The sequence below is a fragment of the Lepidochelys olivacea genome (genome assembly GCF_965140295.1).
Source record: "Lepidochelys olivacea isolate rLepOli2 genome assembly, chromosome: 10".
In the NCBI taxonomy this organism is placed as follows: Eukaryota; Metazoa; Chordata; order Testudines; family Cheloniidae; genus Lepidochelys; species Lepidochelys olivacea.
The window spans coordinates 3,670,123-3,690,588 of record NC_140420.1 but is presented as its reverse complement, the minus strand read 5'-3'; the positions used below and the strand labels follow the sequence as shown (position 1 = coordinate 3,690,588).

At 50.2% G+C, this 20,466-nt stretch overlaps 1 protein-coding gene across 1 annotated transcript in view; it reads left to right on the top strand.

The window, feature by feature from the left end:
- Nucleotides 1-20,466, top strand: part of RAB26 (RAB26, member RAS oncogene family) — a 236,330-nt gene that overhangs the window by 165,216 nt on the left and 50,648 nt on the right. Inside the window, exon 5 of the mRNA XM_084642053.1 lies at nt 5,763-5,815. Within this exon, the coding sequence (XP_084498179.1) occupies nt 5,763-5,815 (53 nt within the window). The remainder of the gene's footprint in view (nt 1-5,762; nt 5,816-20,466) is intronic.

The following is a 20,466-nucleotide window of genomic DNA, read 5'->3' as shown; positions in this document are numbered from 1 at the left end:
AATGACAACAGACATTTATGCAGCTCCTTTCCTTGGGGACAGCTCAAGAGTGCTTGACAAACGGTATATGCAGGAATCTTCGGGGCGGCTGGGGAGAACGCAGCTGTTGCTCAACATTTCAGGGAAGAAATGAAGGAGAATCCCAGGTCTTTGCAGAGGGATCTAAGACAGGAAAATGGAATCACCCAAGCGGGAATTTGGGCAGTACCCTGGGCTCTCTTTTCAGAGGATGTCTAAAAAAAATTTTATTTTTCACATACACCGTCTCAGGCAGAATATTGGTTTGAAATGTTTCAGTGTTTCACAGGAAAATTTCAAAATGAAACAACTTTTGTCACTAAGAAATTTTGAAAAAATTGAAAATTTGACATGTTTTCCTTTTTCTTCCCAGTTCTTGTTTTCTTCGGTTGCCAGTGAATGCAATACAGGGAATAATGGGTAGTATTTTCTTCACCCCTTTTTCCTTTTCTTTTCTTTTCCACTCTGTAACATTTCCAAAGATGGAGAAATCTTTGAAAAATCCGACTGGAAAATGGGAAATGGGAGGGGAGGAGGAAAGCCCTAGCTATCGCCAGCACTCATTGTATCGCACTGAAAGGTGAAAAACGAAAAAACGGAGAGGAGAAAACAAAAGCCTAAAACTTCCAAAGTCTTTGTTTTTTAAAAAAATTTCAGTTCCAAACTATGTTTAATTTCAAAGTTTCCCTTTGAAATCTCTCTCTCTCTCTCTCTCTCTCTCAAAAAAAAAAAAAGAAAAGGCTGATTTTTTTAAATGAAATCCCATTTTTCCATGGGAAAACTTTGACCACCTCTAACCACAAATAGTTAAGCCCTGAGCTGTGTGCAGAAGGTAAGAGGCCAAGCCCCCAAGAGAGCTCTGCTGGGGCAACGGCTCAGTACCAACTTGAGGCAAAGATTCATAGGTTCTAAAGCCAGAAGGGACCATTACGATCCTCTAATCTGACCTCCTGGGTAGCACAGGCCAGAGAACTGCCCCAAAGTAATTCCTACAGTAAATCTGTTCGAAAACTCCAATCTTGGTTTCAAAATTGTCGGTGATCAAGACTCCACCATGACCTTGGGTAAATTGTTCCAGTGGTTAATTACTCTCACTGTTAAAAATTTAGGCCTTATTTCACTTCTGAATTTGTGTATCTTCAGCTTGCAGTCTTTAGATCATGTCCTTTCCCTGCTAGACTGCAGAGCCCATTGTTAAATATGTGTTCCCTCTGTAGGTATTTATAGACTGTGATCAAATCACCCCTTAACCTTCTCTTTGTTAAACTAGATCAATTGAGCCCCTGGAGTCTATCACTATAAGACATGTTTTCTAATTATTCTCATGACTCTTCTCTGAATCCTCTCCAATTCATCGACCTCCTTCTTGAATTGTGGGCACCAGAACTGGACACAGGATTCCAGCAGCAGTCGCACCAGTGCCAAATGCAGAAGCAAAATAACTGCTCTGCTCCTCCTCGAGATTCCCACGTTCGCTCTTTTGGCCACAACATCACACTGGGGGCCCTTGTTCAGCTGATTCTCCACCACAACCCCCAAATCTTTCATGTACTGAGCCACCAACACTGTTTCTTACGGGTCCTGCTGTTTTCCTTGCAGGTCTTCCGCCCACATTCTGAACACGGCTGACTGCTTGGATTGAGAGAGCAGACAAGTTCACATCCCCAAGCCAGTGCACCTGCAGGCTGTGTGCTTAGTGTTATCTCAGTGCCTCTGACTGTTAGGTGGTATCTCAGGCGTGCTTTCTTTGGAGGAAAAGCCAGCTGGCTTTAAGTGCATTGATCACCGCAAACTGGAACTCTTCCTTTGCAACCCAGTGATATCTACAGATGCTTTCCTTCTGTGAAATGAAGATTAACCTTCCCCCACTGAGCAACCCGTCTGACTTCTAAACAGTCCACATTTAGTCAGCACCTTTATCCTGTTCGACAGAATGAGAGTACTCTTGGGAGATGGTCGCATACTCATGTGCAGAGGGCCCCATGCTGGTGAAAGGCCAAGGATCGCATGTAGCCAATGGAAGGCTTGCAAAGATCACGTGCATTGCAGGGAACATGCCAAGCTAATATCCCGAGCATCCTCCTTGCCTTGGCATATCATGTACCCGTGGCATCCTAGTTCTTTGTTGGCATGTGGGTGGTCTTTTCTTGGCAAAACTCCCCATCAGCCTATGTCTTGAGTAAGGATTTGGCTTTTGGGTGTCACTATTTCACTGTGAATGATTCCAAGTGCAGCCGGGTAGGGGATAATGTTATAGTTGCTTTGCTCTGATGATAGCCCGTGTGTTAGGAGAACCTTTGCTCTTACTTGGTGTGAAATTCGGAATCGTGAGTTAGTGACTTACACGGGTTTTTATTCATTTATTCCGATCTGCTGTAGCTATTGTGTTCAGTCACAGAAATAAAGCATAGACTTTTAGAGGAACTGGGAAGTAAAGCTTTGGCTCCCTGAACAGTCTCAAGCCAATATTAGATGTACCCATGAACAATGCTGGAGAAAGGAAGGCAGCTCACCGTCCTTTCAGAGAATTGATTTCTTTGGTAAGACACGGTGTCCTTTGTACGTCGGGCATGTTGTACTTGGTCACTTTGTAGGTTAGTTCTAGGGGATGCTTCCCAGCAGGTTATCAGCCCTGTGGTCAGTATCTCAACCAAACCCCTGCACCCAAGCGGTCCTGGACTTTGCGGAAGTTGGGATCTTCATCCAGACTTTGTGGCCCCAGTGTATCGACCTATCTGCAGCATCTGTAGATGTGGTAGGGCAGGGGCAGCAAGGGACCGACTGGCTGGCGACTAGCCCTAGAGCTAACCTTCTCGTACATCCCCTTGTTTGGGTGCCAGGGAGAGCTGGGGGAATTGGGGGCAGGAGGGGAGTGGTGGAGAGGCAGGGTTTGAGTTTCACTTTTCAGGGGACCGGGGGGAGTTTTCTTGTTCCTCTCTGAGAGGGAATGGAGCAGCGCACCCCAATAGAGAACAGGGACGGGGGAGTGTCAGGGCGGGTCCTCCTGACCCCGGCTGACCGCTGATTTTTTTTTTTATCTGCGAGGCTGATGTTAAAATGCAAAGCAAGTGGAACTCTGGAGGTTGCATTTTAATTTCATATTCGTTTAAGACAGAATATGTGGCTAAGCCAGGCACTCAGAACACGCTCTGCAGGGAGGGGCGTGGAGTTACCTGAAAGGCCTCAATGCTGCGCCAGCCAAAGCTCTCCTGCCTGAAATGGGAGTTGGAGCAGGCCTCTAGGGCTTGTGAAGGTTGCTGAATTGAGACCCCTGGCAGCTGAATTCTCTGCCTGCAGATGCAGCAGCGGCGTAAGACCACACACTGCACTGCCCTTGTACCCCCACGTGATCCTGGAGGGGACCTCATCCGAGAGGACAATCTCCATCTCCAAAGTTGATCCATGGCACTTCTTGCTGAGTCCCCCTTCAAGGGACCAGTTGTTGCCAATTGTAATGTGCAAACATAAGCCACTGAACAGCCATTAGCTCGGGGTGGGTTTTGGTCATTCACCGCTGACCTGGCCAGGATTCAAACCAGTGTTTAGCCATTAAAGGCTCACTGTCACATTCTCATTCTCCCCGGTCATCCAGTCCTCTGTCGTCTTTGGCACACCGAGGTACCAAGCCCCCAGACATATAGCATGTGCGCTCTGACTGGTGCATTGCACTGGAGCAGGCTTGTCCATTTGGGGTCTCCCCCAGGGGGTTGTAGTAGTTTGGCCTCTGCTATTTTTTCCCTTGTGTTGTGCATTCTTCCAGTTTTTTCACGTGATACACGAAAGAGGGAGATGCCCTTCTGCCCCCAGCCTGAGCTGTTCCTGTAAGAGTCTCCCTGAGCGACAGAGGAGCATCATGGGAAGAGGTTACCGACCAGGCGAGAGAGGCACTTGTGTAAACCACTGTGATAATGTGCAGGACACTCGGCTCCTGAACGAGATGCCTGGGAAGTTCCCGTTCTTGCCCTGTGTCATTTACAACTGAATAATACCTATAGAAAGGGCCTGATTCACATTCCCACGAAGGCCCCTTGGCCCCCGTCAGGCAGTCATGAAGGAGTACATGTGAGACTCAGGCCCAAGGTGGTGTAGACCAGTCTGTGAAGGCGCTATGCAGATGTGTCATCTCTGTTCATCGTCCTTGCCAAGATTTTGGTCATTTCTTAGAATCATAGAATATCAGGGTTGGAAGGGACCTCAGGAGGTCATCTAGTCCAACCCCCTGCTCAAAGCAGGACCAATCCCCAATTAAATCATTAATTCTTTCTGGACTCTGACTTTCCTGGATCGTAGGCACATTCCTGTGCCCAGCACAATGGGGCCTCGGGTGCTACTTTATTGTCAATGACAATTATCTAAAATTGCCAGTTGCTTTTCCAGTCCCCAGCTGCCTCCCCCACCAGCGAGGGGGGAGCTTGCATCCTGCATCTGGGGTGTTGATGTCTCCTTAAAAGGACTGGCTGCATCTTCAGTGTCTCCCCCAGGCAGTGCTGTGGCAGGGAGAGTTCAGAATATTGCTCGTCCTGGCACTTGCTGCTGGGTCTCTCAGGCTCTCTGGAGACTGGTGCAATTCCCATGCAAGTTTTGCATAGCTGAGAAGGTTCCTACTAAATTTACAAAAAGAAAGCTGTTTTATGGAAGGTGCCTTCATGATTTCCTAACCCATTGTGAGAGATACTAATGATTTCAGTAAAACACATATTACAAGTACAAAGCTTTTGCCTCTTTGCATGCACCTAAGAATGTAAGAATTGCCACAGTAGGTCAGATCAATGGTCCGTCTAGCCCAGTGTCCTGTCTTCTGACAGTGGCCAGTGCCAGATGCTTCAGAAGGAATGAACAGAACAGGGCAATTATTGAGTGTCCCATCGCCTGTTGTCCAGTCCCAGTTTGTGGCAGCTGGAGGTTTAGGGACACCCAGAGCATCCCTGACCGTCTTGGCTAATAGCCATTGTTGGACCTGTCCTCCATGAACTTCTCTAATTCTTTTTTGAACCCAGTTATACTTTTGGCCTTTACAACATCTCCTGGCAACGAGTTCCAGATTGACTGTGTGTGGTGTGAGGAAGTACTTCCTTGTGTTTGTTTTAAACCTGCTGCCTTATTTCATTGGGTGACCCTGGTTCTTGTGCTATGTGAAGGGGTAAATAACACTTCCTTCTTTGTTTTCTCCACGCCGCTGATAATTTTACAGACCTCTGTCATATCCCCCCTTAGTTGTTTGTTTTCTAAGCTGAAAAGTCCCAGTCTTATTAATCTCTCCTCACATGGAAGCTGTTCCATTCCCCGATCATTTTTGTTGCTGTTCTCTTTACTTTTTCCAATTCTAATATATGTATATATTTAGCTGGAGTGACCAGAACTGCCCACAGTATTAAATGTGTGGGCATACTATGGATTTGTATAGTTGCATTATGATATTTTATGTCTTCTTCTCTCTCCCTTTCTTAATGGTTCCCAACATTCTGGTCGCTCTTTTGCTGGTCAGCTCGTTGAACAGATGTTTTCAGAGAGCTAGCCATGATGACTCCAAGATCTTTGTTGAGTGATAACAGCTAACTTTAGACCCATTATTTTGCATGTACAGTTGGGCTTGTGTTTTCTACTGTGCATTACTTTGCATTTCTCAGCATTCAGTTTCATCGCCCTGAAAACATCTTGCTGTAAAAAGCAAAACAAACAAAACCCCCTGTGACCATTCAGCAAGCAATTCCCTGCATTAACTGTGTCTTTTCCTCTCTCCACAGCTTTGTTACTGCTGTACGATGTTACAAATAGAGCATCGTTTGACAACATCCAAGTAAGTTGGACACGGTCAGGTCCCATGTGGAATGTGATGAGAATTTAAGGCAAATACTTTGTGTTTCTTGAGTTGTTGTACGCAGGTTCGTCGGTTGGTGTTGATGACATCCCAGAATTGTTTTTCAGTGTTTATAAGATCCTATTGGCCGGTCTGTTCTGCCTCACCTTAAGAGCAGGGTTGGTGAAGCAGGTCCCGTAAACCAGGATAACTCTCACCTCCCTGCAGCTCATACTAAGCTCTTCAGTCCAAACCTTTCTGAAGTCTGATTCATTATTTTCAGCAGTTGTTATTTTGGCTGCCGCCTCAGCCTTTCAGGGCTCCCATCTGGCGTGGCAGGGCAAAGTCTGGAATACCCGGGCACAGGCGGCTATCGTGCTAATTCTGGCCAGACATGAAGTAGGAAGTTCTGGCGGTCTCACAAGACCCTGTTTTGGCAAGATCTGAAGCCTGATTTTGCAGACCCAAGAGACTTCAAGAATTAGAAGACGCTTGAGCATCAGCTCGAGTTTTGCATGCTCCTCTGTACTGCCAAGCCTTTTGATGCCTTCCTGCTATCTGTGAGCAACTGACTCGGGCTTTAGTTCTGAGCAAGTGCTTGTTACGCTCTCTGCACTCTTGTTCTCGGATTGCATTCCAGAGGCAAGTGCACTTACAGAATAAATTACTGTGAACAATTAGGACCTTGTGAAACACAGAGATTTCTGTGTAATGCTATGTAGCTTAAAAAAGAAATAATCACAGTCTGGTTACCAGGAGATTGATTCTGTTGACACCAAAGACTCACGAGAGTATTGACACTTGCTGCTGGGTAATGGGAGCAGCAGGGGAGAATGTCTTCCATTCAGACACAGGAGTCTGATGAGAAGGGGTGTATATATAGCGATCTCCCTAAGAACACTGCACGCCTCTTCTCCTGAGAACAGGCCCTTGCAATCGACCCAAGTAAATTGCGTGGTGATACAGTACTGGATATGATGATCCACATCCCCTAATCCTGCTCATTACTGCCCTATTGTCGATCCCTCCTGCAATTATTATTACTGATATTACTGTAGCACCTAGGAGCCCTAGTCACGGACCAGGTGAGGCTCCCATTTTACAAACACACAACAGAAAGACAGTCCCTGCACAAAGAACTTCCAATCTAAGCGTAAGACACAAGATACCAGATGGAGGCAAACCGACCAACAAGGGAGCACACAGAAACAATGAGGCAATATTGGTCAGCCCAACAGCCTGCGGTCTCAGTCCACCGCTGGCCTGACAATTGTCAAGTTTTTTTGTTGCCATCACCGCAGAAGAGATTTGAAGGAGGACAGTGGGGTGGCTTTGCAGACGTGGAGGGAGAGCTCCTCCCAAGCATGAGGGCAAGGCTGGGAGAAAACCTGAAGGTGGTGGTTTGAAAATGTAACAAGTGGCATCTTAATTACAAAAGGAACTAAACATGGGGCAGCAGCTTTCTGAGCTGGCACTGGGAAGTGGGTTGCTGCGAATTATTTTATATCAGCAGTGGAAATCCTGCATTTTCGAATGCACAGTCTGTTACCGTTCACTAAAGGGTACAAGAACCCGTCTCGGCAGAGTGCGAAACGCTGTGCTCATGAGGAGAGGGCCTGTTTTGCATTTGTAATACAGTGCAGAAAATCTCAAATGTTGGGTGGATTCATGTTTCGCTACAGGTATTTCAGTCACCTGTGTTACGCCCACACACCGGGTGGGGAGTGGGGGAGATGCACAAACACACTTCACCCCTTGCTGTAATGCAGATGAACTGCTCTACGTTGCACTGCAGTAGCCTGTGGTTTGTGTTCATGATGGATCTTTCTGATTAGAGCATTTTCAAGTCAACTTGGTTTTTGGCCTCCTATGTGAGAACTGTTTAAAAAGCCCATAAAGCATCCCCCGCTATCCCCCTGACTGCTGAAACTAGAACTGGTTCCATTTCTTCTGCAGCAGAGTATGGCGCGAGGTGGGGAGGGCTCTGAGTTACCACAGAGAATTCTTTCCCAGGTGTCTGGCTGGTGAGTCTTGCCCACATGCTCAGGGTTTAACTGATCACCATATTTGGGGTCAGGAAGGAATTTTCCCCCAGGTCACATTGGCCGAGACTGGGGGGGATTTTCACCTTCCTCTGCAGCGTGGGGCACAGGTCGCTTGCAGGTTTGAACTAGTGTAAATGACAGATTCTCTGTAACTTGAAGTCTTTAAACCATGATTTGAGGATGTCAGTAACTCAGCCAGAGGTTAGGAGCCTATTACAGCAGTGGGTGGGTGAGGTTCTGTGGCCTGCGATGTGCAGCAGGTCAAACTAGATGATCATGACGGTGTCTTCTGGCCTTAAAGCCTCTGAGTCTCTGCTCCTCGTTGGCCAGGCAGTGGAATTTTGGCTTCGTGAAATTGAGACTCTGCTTGGAAGAAGCACTGGGAAGTAGCGACCGTGGTGGCATCTGATTCCTGTCTCTTGCTTCCCTGACGGGTCGTGTCCTCCATGATCTGCAGCGTTGGACGGACGCTCCAAGCGGGCTGATGGCAAAACAATGTAGAATCCCAAATGAGCAAACTCAGTCTCCCAGGCCTTTTCATTTACAATCACTGAGTTTAGCACATCACATTAAAGGCCAGGAGTATCCAAAGTTCATATTGAGGTGCTTGGCTCCTGGTGATGTTACTACCTTTATCCAATCACCTTGCACCTCCTGAGACTGTAAGGAGACAATAGAGGATTAAAGTAGGTCTTGCTCTTACCCCTTCCCCATCTTCCCTGCGCCAATAGAGGGCTGTATGCAGCCAAGGGCCCGAGCTATAGAGTTCTGACTGCAATTCCCCCATCGCACACAGCAACTACACCGCACCGCGTATCTTCTCCTTTACAAAGGCCCATCCAGCCCATATCCTGTCTTCCGACAGTGGTCAGTGCCAGGTGCCCCAGAGGGCATGAACAGAACAGGTCATCAACAAGTGATCCACCTTGCTCAGGGCATATCCTGACATCTCCGGGTTAGGCCCTGGGTGAATTCCAGGCTTGACTTGATGGTGACTCAGTTTGTTTCCATCATGTAACGAGGCTGAGTGAATGGGCAGCCAGCACCGTTTGGGATGAGAAAGCCCTGCTGCGTGTCTGTGAGGTTGCCATCTGGTGGCTGCATGAGCATGTATAGATTGGGCCAAAGCATCCCAGCTTGTTGCTAGAACTCCCCACACGAGTGTGAGTTTAACCCTGCCTCCATTCCCTCAGTATTAGCAAGGCTCCCCAGGTGCCTCTGGCAGGTCCAGGAATATCTTTGCATGCTGTTAAACTGCAGGAGCCGAGCTTCAGCCTCCCCCCCAGGGGCCATGCAGCTGGTATGTTCTCTCTCTCCCATTGCTCCTCAGGGATTTCATGCTACAGAATTTGTCCCTTCTTGGTGCAGGGTCTGTTGCCTGGCCCTTGCCAAGAAAGGTGCGATGATATCCAAGCATGGTGGCACCAAACCCTCTCTCCCACGCAGACCTTGTGCTGGCTCCATGCCGCGGGAGCCGCAACTCGGTCTGAACGAGCCCTGGGGTTCCTTCGTGGGGAAATGGAAATCACTCGCTGATGGGGTCACTGCTCGCGCTGAAGCCTCCCTTTACCGCTCAGGGATCTGGGCTCTGCCACGGACGCCCTGCGGGGCTGTGAGCAAGTCCCACAGGCCAGCCTTCCCCACGGTGTCCTCGAACCCTGGGCGCTTTGGTTTGGGGGGGCAAACTCAGACACCCAGCCCCTGATTTTCACACGTGCTGAGCATCTGCAGCTCCAGCTATTGCCAATGGGAGCTGTCCATAAAGTGTTTTCCACCCGTCTGGCCGAGGGCGAAGCACTTTTGGTCAATGGGGGTGGGTTTATTTAGTAGTTGGTGAACTGGACCGAGCCCTCCAGGCTTCGGCGTGTTTGCTGTCTGACTCCCTTCGCTCTCCTGCCAGGGCTCATCCATGCTGCATCTGGTCACGGTCCCAAACTCATGTCTTAAGCAGGTAGCATGAGGCACCTCCAGCCTGCATGATTGTTTCTATGCTGCGCAGTTCAGACCTGGCTGCAGGAATCACCCCCGGGGAATCTTGCCCTCTGCATAGCATGGGGCTGGTCACTCTCAGGGCATTTTCCTTTGGCGCAAACAGCCTTATTCCCAAGCAGAAGCAATTGCTCCAAGCCACCTGCAGTGCCCATGCTTGACTGAGCCTGTCGTATGCTCCAAACGCAGCCCTGCCCAGAGAAGGAGCCCGGGATCCACCTGCCCTCTGGCATAGCACAGAGTAACACGGAACCTATTGAAATGCAGCCTCTTACCTCAAGTACCTTCTCAGAACGTGGCATTCATTTCCCAGCCCTTCATATCCTCTCCCTTGGCTTTCATCCCCCTTTGGAGTTAGCCTCAAAGTGAGACCTGTAGCATAAGTCAGCCCTTGCCATGTTCTCCCAGCCACCCTGCCCCAGCTGAGCTCCCCATCCCCTCCCAGTGTTTCCTTAGGATTTCGTCTTCTGGTGTCAGATCAGAGACATGGGCCAGGCAGGCTCCTGCCTCCTGGTTTTCTTCCTGCGGATAATCCTCATTGGGATGTTGATCAAAGGCTGGATTCGCAGCCTGACGGGGGTGGTGTGGATCGGACCCGGAGGAGCAGCTGGTTGCACACACTCAGTGAAGGGCCGACTGCAGCAAAACCCCAAGGGAAGCTTCCCCCCCCCCCCCAGTCTCTTTCTATAAGGAGCCACGAAGGGAGTGGGAGTGGAGGGGTGGAATAGGTCACCCCCTCGGGATTGTGTCCCCCAGTTAGGCCTAAGTTCTGACACCGATTCTGATGGATTCATTTTTGGCCTCTGTTTGGACGAATTCAGTTTTCCTTTCTCGCTTTTCGTGCCTTTCCCCATTGACGTGTGTTGTCGTCGTAGGTTACTGTGACCTTTATACGCTTCTTACACTTCCCTTTTCCCAGCTGAGCTCACAGGTGGGGTAAATCTGTCGGCCCTGGCACAACACCAGCCCTGTCATGTTGGAATTGAGGTCCCTTCAGGCCAGCGTCTCACCCTGCCAAATGTATCTCGGGGTGCCTGCGCGGTAGGTGGAACATGTGAAACGAACTGGTGAGGGCTCAGACCCGCTGTTAGCGGGCAGAAGCCAACAGCAGCACCACTTCAGCTGGCACGAATTAGTCCCCCTTTACCCTCTCCCTGCCCCCATGATGGCCGAGAAGCCAGGAACCGAACAGGCCCTGGAGACTGAGCTCCTGTCTCTGCAGATCAGGGCTGGGCTGGGGACAGAGAGGGGAAACCTGCTCCCTGCTGCTGCCCTTGCTGTACCTGATGGGTCAGCAAAAGGCTCCCGGCTCCAGGGAGGTCAGTCCCGCCCCTTTCCCTGAGCTCCCCTGCGTGCCGATGTCTCTAGCAGGAGCAGGGGGAGATGAGATGAAAGAAGAAAGGAAAAGTCTGAGAACAGGCTGCCAGCAGGGCAGGCTCTAACCAGGCCCCACTTGAAAGCTTTCCGCGAGGCCTTTCAACTCCAGAGATGAGGGGGTTTCACTTGCACTTGGCATCTGGAGCCCTGAGCGGCGCACAGAGCACATGGTGTCGCTTCAGCCTGTGTCACAGGGGAGCCGGGGCAGCGCGAGGGCTTGGCCATCGCTGTGCACTCACACGAGGGGCAGGGAGGTCTCCAGGTGCAGCAGTCGGACCAGCAGGTCGTCCTGCCTCCAGCCCGTTCCCCCGGGGTGCGGGAGCTGCTCTGGGGAGAGAATTCAAAGCTGAGCTCCCTGGCTCAGTTCACAGCCCTGGGGTGGTTCCAAGCCAGCCCGTTGGCGCACGCCCAGCTCACCCCGCTGTGCCAGGCCAGCTAGAGAGACAGGAGCGCTCAGCTGGGCTTGCTGTCTTGCGGATCTTCCCGGCAGGGGTGTGGGACTGAGCGGTGCTGCGTTCTCCCCTGCCGTGGGTTCAGTCACCGCTGTTTTTCGGCGTTGCCTGCCATGCTGTCAGAGTCGACCAGACGAGAGAGGGCCGGTGTGCATCTCCGGCCCCTGGCTTTGCCGGGCTTATCCGCGGGTGGCTCCTGGGGGCATTAAATACCCTGGAGAATCTGCGGACACTTGCTCCCCTGGAAGTGGCTCCCTCTGACACTGCTCCGTGTGTCTGCTCCCTGCTCAGTCCCCACAGCCTGCACCTCGTTAACAGCGAATGGCAGTGGTCTTTAAACATCCAGGTTCCTGGTCTGTTTGGCACTCTGGGGCTCCTGCTGCAGGTTGAGACTAGCCTGGCTCAGCCCCATATTCATAACTCCTGATGCTGCCCCAGCCCCCTGCTCCATTGCACTGAGTGGCCCCTGGAGCCAGGGCTCATGGGGGTGCTGTGGGTCAGTCATTCCTGTGACTAATGCACACAGATTTCAGGCTTCTTGTCCCTGGTGACTCCCACTCAGCATGGAACCATGAGGAAAAACAATGCAAGGCAGCCAGATCCATCCCTGGGGGAACTTGGTTGAACCCAGTGGCATTTGTCCGGGGATGGAATCAGCCCAGATAGTTTAAAAGACAAAGGACAGGGCTGTGCTGTGACAGGCTCTCAGAGCCCGCAGCCCAGAGGGTGCCAAAGCGTGTGCCCTCCCTGCAGCGCTGGTTGAACAGAGTACAGTGAGCATATGGATCACCCCATCCCCCATCATGATCCCTCTGCAGGGCATGAACCGCAGACCTTCAGCACCAAAGCGCAGCCTCTGCCATTTGAGCTTAGGAAGTAACTCCATTGGCAGGGAGCGGTAGTTGGCTGTTAACCTCTGAAGCCAGGATGCACATTTTGAGTGTTACTCTCACAGACTCACGCCCAAATGGGACCAGCTCTGCTGACTAGCAAGGAGAGACAACAGGAACAAAATCTCATTCCTTCTCTGCCCTCTTAGGGGCTGGCGCTCACGGCCCCAGACTTGAGCAGAAGGTGGGGCTGGACAGGTGATAGGTCTAGCAGCTAGACCCTGAATGGGTGCTGGGTTGGGCACAACTTCACCCACCATAGGAGAGCTCCTCGGAAATGCACACTGCCTTTCCCCACCTCCCTCGGTCCTACTGGGCCCTGAGGCCCAGCGGCGCAGCTGACGAAGTGCTGGCATTTCATGATGAAAATATTTTGGCACCATGTGGCTGTGCTGTTTGTTAGTAACTCCGATGCTTGTCAAAGGGGCTGTTAATTACGGCTCTCTCCCTATTAACATAAACATATAAAATAGTCATACTTAAATATTTGTCCACTCCAGAATGAAAATATAATGACTGAATAGCATCTCCGAGAGGCTCTTTTGCTGGTTGGTTGGCTGTCCTTGCCTTTCCTACCTATTAACTTTAAATGTCACGGCCGTACTTCCCTGCCATTCTTCCACTCTGGGCTGACACTGCAATGCTCGTGCTTTTGGGTAGCGAATATAAATGGATGGTGCCCACATCCTGGGCCAACAACACTGGGAAAGGCAGATCTTTGCCATTTGTACCTTTTGAGTGTCTCAGTGAGTTCCTTTCTCTAGAATGCCCATACCCGCTCCTAAAACACGTATCTGGGATCATTGCATCGTCTGGCTGTGAAGGAGTTAAAGATAGAAGGTTTCTTTTTCCTTTTTTCTTTTTAAAGAACACGGTCAAGATGAAAATCATGCCAAAGAAAAAGTGCTTCCCCACCCTGGACCGCCCCCCCCCCATTCCTAGAACTGCCTTTGCTTGTTAAAATGGCCAAAAGTTTAAACCTCTCCTTGGAGAGGGCTTCCCATTTTCCCCAGCTAACGCAGGCCGGTTCCCCATGTATCCCCAGATTTACGGACTGGTTCCTCCTGTGCTAGCACAATGCTGCTCCGATTTGCGTCCCCAGTGCTGCAGGGGAATGGTTCAATCCAAAGGTTCGCTCCAAGCTTTATTTTAAAAGAGCGGTTCACGTCTTATTCCAGAAAGCTCAGCTGTTGGGTTTTTTTTGCATAGATCCTGAATTCTATACTGCAGCTATACACACAGGTGCTGAGATCAGCTCTGCACGGGAAGGCTCAGCTAAGGAATTGCTCAGTACTCAAGTGCACACCCACCTCTAGTGGGTAAACCCAAAATTGTACCATCTTGTGCTGCACAGGGAACTGTACAGCATAAGCTCATGAAATTCACCCCCTCCCTCAATGTGGAGAGAGATATACACAGCTTTCTGCCCCAAGTTATGATTTCCACACACACTGGTTTTAGACAAAACAAAAGCAAGTTTATTAAGTACAAAAGGATAGATTCTAAGTGTAAGCAGTGTCAGGATGAGCTCCACCCTGACATCTGGTGGTGAGGTGTGGCAAGTTGTGGAAAAGAACTTCAGGGGCCGATCTCATTTGCATAGGCACACCCACCACGCCTAGAATGAGACCATAGCTGCCCAAATGGTCACTTTGGCTGCTGTGGGATCCCCAGTGTCTCTGTTATTGGGGCAGGAAGAATAAATTGTTATTACCCTGATTATGGGAACTGTGCTTGGAACTGTACGTGGCCTTTTGTTATGATGGAGGGATTCACCATCAACTAAGTAGCACTCGCTAGGCAAGGGTCATGGGTTCCAAAACTGTGTGAATGGAGAGAGGCTGGGGACAAGTAGTAGTACTTGGTGGCATGGGCCCCTTGGTGAGGGCCTTACATGCTGATTGCACTTCCTCCTCTCTCCACTGTGGAATATCAGAGCTAATTTTGATTTCATTAGAAGTCTAGTTATAGGCTGCTGAGCTCACTTTGGGCTGACAGTGCACCAGCACTGGGGCTCCCCTACTATAAGCTGAATTCACCTAAGAGCTGAAATCACTGAGTGTTGTGTTAAGTAGTGGGGGAGCCTGAAGATATATTGTGGAGCAGTTTGCGGGACGGCTGGTGAAGCAGTTCGACGCGGAGCAGTGTGTGGATGGCAGGAGCTGCTTGTGGGCCGTGGAGCTGAGTTCGTGGGGCAGCTGAGCGAAGGAGTTCGTGGGGCGGCTGGCGGAGCGGAGCGCAGCTGAGCGAAGGAGTTCGTGGGGCGGCTGGCGGAGCGGAGCGCAGCTGAGCGAAGGAGTTCGTGGGGCGGCTGGCGGAGCGGAGCGCAGCTGAGCGAAGGAGTTCGTGGGGCGGCTGGCGGAGCGCCGCTATGGAGCTATGGGGCGGTCAGCTTCAGATCACGTAAGGTGCCTCTTACCCCCGTCCCATTTCCACCCAGGTTGGGAGGTAAAGCTCCGCCGATAAACTTTCGAACTCTGGGGCTGCCCTGACCAGGGACAGAGACTTTTGGGGCATTGGACTTTTGGGACTTTTGGGTGATTTGGGGTTGCTGGACTCAAGAACCAAAGGGAAAAGGGCATGCCCCAATTTGCCTGGGGTGGGGTTGTTTTTGCTCATGGGTTGTGTTATGAATCCTGTTGGTGGTGTTTCCCCAACATAATGCCACATTGTTTCTCTCTGTTATTAAAAGACTTTTGCTACACTCAGACTATGTGCTTGCGAGAGGGGAAGTATTGCCTCTTGGAGGCGCCCAGCGGGGGTGGTATATATTTTTCCCAGGTCACTGGGTGGGGGCTCGAGCCGGTTTGCATTGTGTTATTGGAATGGAACCCCTAGATATTGAACCCGGCCCTTGTTGCTGCCAACTCTGACGGGCAGAAGGGTTACATTTTTGGGGGCTCGTCCGGGATCGCCTGGGTCAGTACCCCTCGCAAGCACCTGTTGAGTGATCCACTACATTGGGAAACAATTTATATTTTTTTTTGTTTGTGCTTATATTTTGAGGAAATTACTGTTTGTATAATGGCTAATATGTCAGGTTTGTTGGGCCCTGGCTCAGCAGCTTCTAGCTCGGAGGCTGCAGCCTCGGCTGATGATTGGACAAAAGCTCTGGGGCAAATATTGGAAAAGGTTGTGCTGCCCCATGCTGAGTCAGACTCTTGTCGTAAGTTAAGATTATTTGCTGGGGAGGAGGAGTTTGAACCCTGGTTAGAGCATACCACTGAAATGCTGCAAGAGTGGGCCGTACCAGATGCAGAAAAGCGAAGATGCCTTATAGAGAGCCTTGGCGGCCCAGCATTAGATGTGATTCGCACCCTGAAGCTCATTGACCCTGGGGTCAGTGTGAAGGACTGCCTAGAGGCCCTTGAACACAACTTTGGGAGCGTAGAGGGCCCTGAAGACAGCTACTGTAAGTTCCTTAATTCCCGACAACAAAAGGGCGAGAAGGCTTCAGCCTACATACAGAGACTGGAGAGACTGCTTCAGAGAGCTGTCATGAGGGGAGCAGTGACTGCTGAGCAGATGGATCAGACCAGACTGGCTCAAATTGTAAGAGGAACTCAGTATCAGAACCCGATTCTACTTCATCTCCGGCTAAGAGAACGACGGGAACATCCCCCAAGTTACTCCCAGCTGATAAAAGAGGTCAGAGAGGAGGAAGAAAGGCAGGCTGCCAGTGAGTTTTGGGAAGCCCAAACATCGGAGCCAGCCAGCACAACACCACTGCAAATGGCCAGTGTACTGATGGTGAGCACCAGAGAGGAACTTGCCCAACAAATGCAGGTCCTGACGGAACGGATAGCTGAGCTGCAAAGTACCGTTGACCGAGTTAAGACTTCTAGGAATAAGAAGCCTCAAACTGTGGCGATTGAGAAGCCCGCACTTAGAGCCACCATCCCCCCCAGGCGAAGGGGGAAAGGTCAATTCTTCTGCTACCGATGTGGTCAGGATGGACACAGTGCTGCCAAGTGCTGTAATGAAGAAAACCCCTCCTTAGTGTATGGAAAGCTGAGGATCAGTTGGGAGAGATCCGGTAGCTGCCAGAGGGTCTGGGGACGGGGACCCCCCAGGTCTGCAGGATTTGAAGATTCCCCCAGAAAAGACTGTCCAGCTGGGATCCCTGCAGGACTGATAGGGCCTCGAGCAGAGGTCATGGTGAGGATCGAAGGGGTGGAGTGTAAAGCAGTGCTTGACACTGGATCTCAAGTGACTATTATATTTCAGTCATTCTACCAACAGATGCTTAGGCACCTGCCTATACAGCCACTGACTGGCCTTGGCCTATGTGGCCTCAGCATGGATGAATACCCCTATCAAGGGTATGTCATAGTGCACCTGGAATTCCCAGAGGAGGTTGCTGGGGTAAGAGAAGAGGTAGACACAGCTGCCTTAATATGCCCTGACCCTAAAGGGACTTCCGATGTGTCTGTGCTGATAGGGACCAACTCCAGTCTCTTCAAGGTACTCGCGGATTACTGCAGAAGGCGGGCTGGGGACCAGTACCTGAATACCCTGATGATCCATACGCTTTGTGCTGAAGCCTATAGGAAAATTGAGAGCGCTAAAAGGGACACATCTGAGCTACCGCTTGGGGCACTGAAGTACGCGGGCACAACCCCCTTAGTAGTGCCTGCAAGGACGGAGCAAGAAGTGCTTGTCATGAGTACCTGTCTGAAAGGCAGTAAAGGGACGTTAGCAATGATAGAGCAGCCGATGGGAGGAGAGCTCCCTGAAGGAGTGCTGGTCCCCAGTGGAGTCATAACCCTACCTGCTGAAGCCCAGGAAAGGGTGACTATACTGATTGCTAATGAAACGAGTCGTGATATTTTTGTGAAGCAAGGACAAAAGATAGCAGACCTCTTTGAGCCTGAGTCGATTGTAAAACCCCAGTATGAAACTCCAGTTTCGGCAATAGACCCAGCAAAGTTTGACTTTGGAGATTCACCAGTGTCCGAGGACTGGAAAGATCGCCTGAGGAAGAAACTTTGTGAAAGATCCAAGGTGTTCTCACTGCATGAGTGGGATGTGGGATGTGCAAAAGGAGTAGAGCACAATATCAGACTACATGACTCTCGACCTTTCAGGGAGAGATCTAGGAAGATTGCTCTCTCTGAGATGGAAGATGTGCGACATCATCTTCAGGAGCTGGCTGCGAATGGCATCATTACAGAGTCCCGCAGCCCATACGCCTCACCCATTGTGGTAGTCCGCAAAAAGAATGGGAAAATCCGGATGTGTATTGACTACCGCACCCTAAACAGCCGTACTGTGGTCGACCAGTACACTATGCCTCGAGTGCAAGACGCCTTAGACTGTTTGCTGGGAAGCCAGTGGTTCTCTGTGTTGGATCTTCGAAGTGGATACTACCAGATCCCTCTGGGAGAAGAAGATAAGGAGAAGACAGCCTTCATCTGCCCATTAGGGTTTTATCAGTTCGAACGCATGCCCCAAGGGATTTCTGGAGCACCTGCCACCTTTCAACGTCTCATGGAGAAAGTTGTGGGAGACATGAATTTACTGCAAGTGTTAGTTTATTTGGATGACCTGATTGTGTTTGGAAGAACCTTAGAGGAGCATGAAGAAAGACTTCTTAAAGTGCTTGATAGGTTGGAGGATTATGGTCTGAAGCTTTCAATTGACAAATGCCAGTTCTGCAGAACCTCAGTGAAGTATGTGGGTCACATTGTGTCCCAAGAAGGTGTGAGTACCGATCCTGATAAAATAGAAGCACTCACTACATGGCCACGTCCAAGTAACTACAGAGAACTCAAGACCTTCCTTGGATTTAGTGGCTACTACCGCAGATTTGTGAAAAACTATGCTACGATTGTAAAGCCTCTGAATGATCTTACCAGGGGACATCAGTTCAGCAAGAACAAATCTAAGTCCAAGAATAAGGGGAGGTCCCCAAAGCCTCCTGTGCAGAGACACAATGGCCCCTTTGCACCATTTGGGCCACGGTGGGATGAGAGATGTGAAAGGGCTTTTCGAGAAATCATTACTTGCCTAACTCATGCTCCAGTCCTAGTTTTTGCTGACCCAAGCAAACCATTTATCCTGCATACTGATGCCAGTTTGGAGGGTCTGGGAGCAGTCCTGTACCAGGAAGTGGAAGGCAAATGTAAACCGGTAGCCTTTGCCAGCCGAGGATTGTCTGATAGTGAAACTCGCTATCCCACCCACAAGCTGGAGTTTTTGGCCTTGAAATGGGCCATCACTGAGAAATTTCGAGACTACTTGTATGGTGCTCAGTTCCAGGTGTGGACAGATAACAATCCACTGACTTATGTGTTAACAAGTGCTAAGCTGGATGCTACAGGGCAGAGATGGGTGGCCGCCTTGGCTAGCTATGAGTTCAGCATTCAGTACCGATCAGGGAGAAGCAATGTAGATGCAGATGCATTGTCCAGGCGTCCGCAGGCTCCAGAAGTTGCTGTGATACCCACAGATGGAGTGAGAGCTATTTGCAGTGTGAGTCGCCGAGAGCCAGAGGCCCGTGAAGACTTTCAGGGATGTGTTGCAGAAGCTTTGGGCCTGCCCCCTGAATGCATGCCTTCTGCTTCGGTGAACTATATTGCATTAGACCAATCTCCTTTGCCCATGCTCAATGCGGCTGACTGGCAAGAAGCCCAGCGGCAAGATATTGACATTCGTGATACACTACTTGCCAAAAGGGAGGGGCGAAGCCCAGCTGCGGTTGTCCCACCTAACCCGGAGGGTAAACTACTATTGAGAGAATGGACCAAACTAAAACTGATTCAGGGAGTGCTACACCGAATGACCACTGACCCTTTACAAAAACAACGAGCACAACTAGTACTGCCAAAAAAGTACAGAGCCCTGGCCATGAGGGCCCTGCATGATGACTTTGGGCATTTAGGGATGGAGAGGACCCTGGAACTTATTCGTAGTAGGTTCTATTGGCCCCGAATGGCTGAAGATGTTCGCAGGAAATGTGAGACTTGCGCTCGATGTGTTCAAAGGAAAACTCTGCCCACGAGGGCTGCATATCTCAAGAACATCACCAGCAACAAACCTTTGGAGTTGGTATGCATTGATTTCTTGTCTGTGGAGGTAGACAAGAGGAATGTTGGAAACATTCTAGTAGTGACTGACCATTTTACACGGTATGCACAAGCATATCCCACACGTGATCAGAGGGCCACCACCGTTGCTCGAGTATTGTGGGACAAATATTTCTCAGTCTATGGATTCCCGGCTCGGATACACTCTGATCAGGGGCGGGATTTTGAGAGTCACCTTCTGAAGGAGGTGCTGAAGATAGCAGGAATTAAAAAGTCTAGGACAACGCCTTATCACCCCCAAGGTGATCCTCAGCCCGAGAGGTTCAATCGAACCCTATTAGATATGTTGGGAACTTTGCGACCAGAGCAGAAGGCAACCTGGAGCCAGCATGTCGCATTTCTGGTGCATGCCTACAATGCCACAAAGAACGATGCTACGGGAGTCACCCCATATCTCTTGATGTTTGGGCGAGAACCAAGATTACCCATAGACTTGTGCTTTGGTGTATCAGAGGATGGAGATAGCTATGAAACTCATCAGCAGTATGTATCCCGACTAAGAGAAAAGCTGCGGGATGCTTATCGCTTAGCTACCGCTGCGGCTCGGAAGAACGCAGACCGCAACAAACATCGATATGATGCTAGAGTGCGTTCGCAGGAGCTCCAGCCGGGGGACAGAGTCCTGCTGCGAAATTTGGGTATTGCTGGCAAACACAAGATAGCTGACAGATGGAAGGCAATACCTTACCTGGTGATGGAAAAGCTGGGAGATCTGCCAGTTTACAAGATCAAACCTGAAGACGGTCCAGGGCAAATAAAGACGGTGCATAGAAACCTTTTGCTCCCTGTGGGGGAATTGGTAAGCACCCC